Below are 5164 nucleotides of genomic sequence, written 5' to 3'. Positions count from 1 at the left end.
TTTCTTGTTTTTTTGAAAAAGAGTCTTGCTCTGTTGCCCAGGCTGGAGTGCAGTGGTGCGATCTTGGTTCACTGCAAGCTCCATCTCCTGGGTTCTCGCCATTCTCCTGCCTCAGCCTCCCGAGTAGCTGGGGCTACAGGCACTCACCACAATGCCCAGCTAATTTTTAAAAAAAATTTTTTTATTTTTAGTAGAGACGGGATTTCATCGTGGTAGCCAGGATGGTTTCGATCTCCTGACCTCGTGATCCACCCGCCTCGGCCTCCCAAAGTGCTGGGATTAATGGCGTGAGTCACCGCACCCGGCCAGCCTGAGCCTTCTTTAGGGAGGAGGAACTGAGGAGAATGTACTACCTATGCGGTAGTGAGGGGGAGACCTGGCTGTTGGCTGATGCCGGCACATCCATCTTGAGGGTACCCTGATGTGAGATGGACAGGAAGTCCAGATGCCAGTGGCACACGATACAGAAAGCCAGCCCTGCTGGGCTGAGAACTTTTGTTCTGGGGCTGCTGGTACCTGGAACTATGTCAGTCTCCAGGCAGGTCGGGGACCCACTTACAGAGACCCAGTGATGCAGCCTGAGTCTCGTCTTTCTCTCATTTTCTTTATTTGCTCTTTCCCTGGGGTGACCGAGGTGGAAGGTGTGAAGGGTGCTGGTAGAAATCTATGAGTTGCACCGCCCCTTTTAGCAGAAACGAAAGAGTAGCCCAATGAATTAAAGGCCTTGTTGAAAAATATCTTGAGAAGCGAAATGCTTGTTAGAAAGTAGATTAAACACTTGTTTGGGGATGGCGTCATACTGAAACCACGGAGGTTTGATTTTTCAGCAGGAAGAATTAACCAATTAATCCAACAGAATTTGTGAATCCACAGTGTGGGACATCCCGGAGGAAATGACATCAGGGTAAGGGTCTTCGATTGCTGTCAGTTTACTTCCTAGGCTGCATGATAATGGCAGGTATTAAATGTAAAGAAGCCGCTTATCCTGAAAGGGGGATGGTCACATGCAGGAGACAGGGCAGAAAGGAGCCTGCCCCAGAGATGGCCCTCGAGGCTTCTGCCCCAGTTAGAGCTCAGCAGCGCCTATGAGGCCCAAGGTCATAAAGACCTGTAGGTTGAGCCCTGGGAATGGAGGCATGAAGAATAGGCATGGAGAGCAGGGGGCTGGGACAGGAAGGGGAAGGCAATGGTTTTCCTCTCCTTCATCTACCCTTACATTTCAGAATTTGTCTGTCTCTGTGTGTGTGTGTGCGTGCGTGTGTGTTGGGAGGGGGAGGACTGGAGATAATGGGAGCACAGTGGTGGGTTCTGCAGGGTGAGCTTTCTGTCACCATGCCTCGGCCTGGGCAACACTCAATACACGTAACAGTGTGTACCGAATTTTTGTTAAGGGTATTCCAGGAGACAGTCACTCATATGCCCATATGTACTCTGATACAGAAAAAGAGTCACACACCTCCACACACAGTGCATACAGTTAGATACACATACCGTTCCTCTATTACATACTCACACAACCCATGTGTGTGACAGTCTTTTCTTCCTACAGAGATTTCATGTGTGTGTGGGTGTGTGTGTGTGTGTCTCCCCAACTCTCACACAAACACAGCTACCTTAAACTATCTCTAAATACCTCTTTAAGAGCCAGTCACACATCATACATGCCATATCTGTAACACATTGTGTAGCAGAGCCAGACCTGCTTTGCATAGACCACGATGAAACAAAGATTCACCACCATCCCCTTATTAGGGTTGCCAGATAAAATACAGGATGTCCAGTTAAACTTGAATGTCAGATAAACCACCAATGATTTTTTAGTATGAGTGTGTCCCAAATATGGTATGGAACATACTGACACTAAAGATAAGTATGACAAATATTGCATGGGACATACTTACACTAAAAACTTATTTGTAATTTATCTAAAGTTCAAATTTAATTTGGCATCAGCTGTTTTTTTGCTAGATCTGGTGACCCTTATATATTCATGATGAGCTAACCTATGATATACTTATATTTCTGCTTAGAGTCTGCCTTCTTGTCTAGAATGGAAAGTCCACTGAGAAGAAGGACTGTTTTGTTCAGTATTCCTAGAGCCTAGAAGAGTGGACTGGTGTCTGATCATGGTAGCTGTTCATGAAATATTGCCAGATGAATGAATTAATGTACATTATAAATACAAGCCACACCATATAATCAGGAAAAGTTACATATTGCATAATTCCAGGGTTGTAAACACAAACTATGCACACAAACTCCATAGACACAGACACATGTTTCTATAATATACCCACACAAACCTACACATATCAAAGGCTATCTGATATGTATCACTCTTACACTTCAGACCTATTCATAGTCACCACACAGGCCTACGTTCCTAATGATACACTATCAAAATACTTGTTGACTGTAATTAAATATTGGAGTATCCACCAGAAGGCTGTCTCACAAACCATGTGTGTTCACCACACCTGACATATGTCAGCCACTCAGTAAATATTTGTTGGATGGGTAAATGATGCACAAACATTCCCCATCCACCATATCTCTGTGCCCTTCATACCTTTCTCAGGAATGTCAAAGTCCCAAGAGGATGCCCTGCAGCCTGGATCCACTAGAGTGGCCAAAGGCTGGAGCCAAGGGGTGGGAGAAGTTACTTCTACCTCCGAATACTTCTCCTGTGTTTCTTCTTCACGCAAGCTCATCCACGGTGGTAAGGGTGCAGGGCTCCTTGGGCATGTGGCTTCTTGGCTGTGGGGTTCATTGGGCATGAAAATCTTTGAGTGTGGGGCTCTTTGGGACTGGGACTCTTTGGGTACAGGGCTCTTTGGGCATGAGACTCTTTGGTTGCAGTGCTGCTTGAGTGTGAGGCTCTTTGGGAGTGGGACATTTTGGGTTTGGGGCTCCTTCGGTGTGACACTCGTTGGGTGTGGGGCTCGTTGGATGTGAGATTCTCTGGGTGTGAGGTTCCTTGAGCATGACACTCTGGATACAGGGCACTGTGGGTATGAGACTCTTTGGGTGCTGGGCTCCTTAGGTCTGGGACATTTTGGGTGCAGGGCTCCTTGGGTAGGGGACAGGAGGCCCATAGATCCAAGGATGAGGCTAAGAGGAAACCCAGGGCAGTTGGATATGATCAGAGCTCTGCAGAGGTGTCTGGGCAAGATACAGAGCTGTTAGAGGAGCATGGATATGAGCTCAGTGTAGGAGAGCATGAGCCCTGGTGTGCAGTCAGGCAGTCAGGGAGCAGAGGCCAGGCAAGTCTGCTCTTGGGGTGTAGCGCCACAGGACCAGATTAAGCACCTTCAGCGGAACTACTTGGGCTCTGACTTTGCCTTCCAGAGAGAAACAGAGTTCCTCAGCCCAGGCCTCCAGCACTGCAGCAGGACTCTAGCTCAGGCCTACACACCTCACACATACAGCCACACGCTCCACAGGTACACTCTTTGCACACATCCCAGACAAATGCGTGACCTGCAGTGCCATTCTCCCACACTACCTCCCACATTCCACAAATAACACATCAGTGATGGCACCAACTCACATACTCATAGCGCACACATGCTGCCGACATTCCGCATAAGCTGCAGTCCTCACCACCATACTCCACACCCCTGTGTACAGACATCCCAGCAACATCCCTACACACAAATGACACTAGAATCACTATCCCACAATATGAACAACAAACACCAAGCTCACCACACAGCTGCATCACACCACAGTCCCTCTCTCCTGCACCACACATATTCAGCGTATGTTCCCCCAGTTCCTGGCATGGCCCGTGCATCTGCTCATGTTTCTAATTTCCTTTTCCAGGAATCCAGAGACTACATCGAGACAGCCCCCAGCCTCAGTCACCCCTGGCCCAGGTTCAGGAACGAGGAGAGACTCCTCCCTGCTCACAACATGTCTCCTTGTCATCCCATTCGTCCTATAAGACTTGTGTGTCCTCTCTGTGTGTAAGCAAAGAGGAAAGGGGCATGAAAATATACTACATGCAGGTACAAATGAAAAAAGGTGTGGCTGTCTCCTGGGAGACAGAGGAAACTTCAGAGTCCTTAGAAAAGCAGCCAAGGATGGAAGAAGTGACCCTTCCTGAGGTTGTGAGGGTAGGTACTCCCCCCTCTGATGTGTCCACCAGAAACCTCCTGTCTGACAGTGAGCCCGGCGGGGAGGAGAAAGAGCATGAGGAAAGGACAGAATCAGACAGCCTGCCAGGCTCACCCACCGTTGAGGAGACACCCAGGGCCAAGACTCCTGACTGGCTGGTGACCATGGAGAACGGCTTCAGGTGCATGGCCTGCTGCCGGGTTTTTGCCACCGTGGAAATCCTCCAGGAGCATGTGCAATATGGGATCAGAGAAGGCTTCAGCTGCCACGTCTTTCATCTCACCATGGCTCAGCTGACAGGCAACATGGAATCAGGGAGCACCCAACACGAGCAGGAGGAGGAAAATGGAAATGAGGAGGAGGAGGAAGAGAAACCAGCAGCAAAGAAGGAGGAGGAGGGGCAGCCCACAGGGGAAGACCTTGGCCTGAGGAGATCCTGGAGCCAATGTCCAGGCTGTGTGTTTCATTCTCCAAAGGACCTTCCAAAGGACAGGAAGTGAGCAAGGGCTGGGTCGTGGGACCGCTGAGGGAGCAATGGCTTCCCTGAGCCAGTACTCTCTCCCCAGTTCAGGCTCCCTCTGTAAGGGAGATTTGGGGGCTTTATTGGCTCAGGGAACAATGGAAGGGGACATAACTGGGATCCCTGCTTCTTGCCTAGGCATCTAATAAAGTCTTGATTGTAAGTCAGGACTTGTCTTGACCTTTCCAGCTCCTGCAGGAAATTCTGAGAATTTCTAAGGTTGCATTAACTAAGAAGTGTCTTTCTTTGGTTTGATTTTCACACAGCAGCTGAGACTTATGGGCCAGAAGATACTGGAAGATGGTGTGGCCTTCTCTTGCAAGAGGTAAGGAGTGAGATTTGCAGTTTTCTGAGGCTGTGTCATCAGGGCCCAGAGGAATCCAAGGGAAGGAGCTGCAGGGATGCACTGGGTCACCTGGCGGCTCTGCAGCTGCATCAACTTGTGGTGCACCTGGTGCTTCTGGGGGAATTGTCCTCCATTTGCTTAGACGATAAGGTGAAGAGCATTGACTGGGAACTTTCTCA

General features: G+C 49.1%; 1 protein-coding gene across 1 annotated transcript in view; it reads left to right on the top strand.

The window, feature by feature from the left end:
• Positions 1–4960, top strand: part of FAM170A (family with sequence similarity 170, member A) — a 5580-nt gene extending 620 nt beyond the window's left edge. The window contains exons 2-4 of the mRNA XM_011972842.1: positions 2579–2719; positions 3826–4615; positions 4906–4960. Coding sequence (XP_011828232.1) covers positions 2579–2719; positions 3826–4615; positions 4906–4912 — 938 coding nt within the window. The 3' untranslated portion in view covers positions 4913–4960. The remainder of the gene's footprint in view (positions 1–2578; positions 2720–3825; positions 4616–4905) is intronic.
• Positions 4961–5164: the final 204 nt, after the last annotated feature.

The sequence above is a fragment of the Mandrillus leucophaeus genome, unplaced genomic scaffold (genome assembly GCF_000951045.1).
Source record: "Mandrillus leucophaeus isolate KB7577 unplaced genomic scaffold, Mleu.le_1.0 Scaffold131, whole genome shotgun sequence".
In the NCBI taxonomy this organism is placed as follows: Eukaryota; Metazoa; Chordata; class Mammalia; order Primates; family Cercopithecidae; genus Mandrillus; species Mandrillus leucophaeus.
Note: the sequence above shows the minus strand (reverse complement) of the source record. Positions and strands in the feature narration are given on the sequence as shown.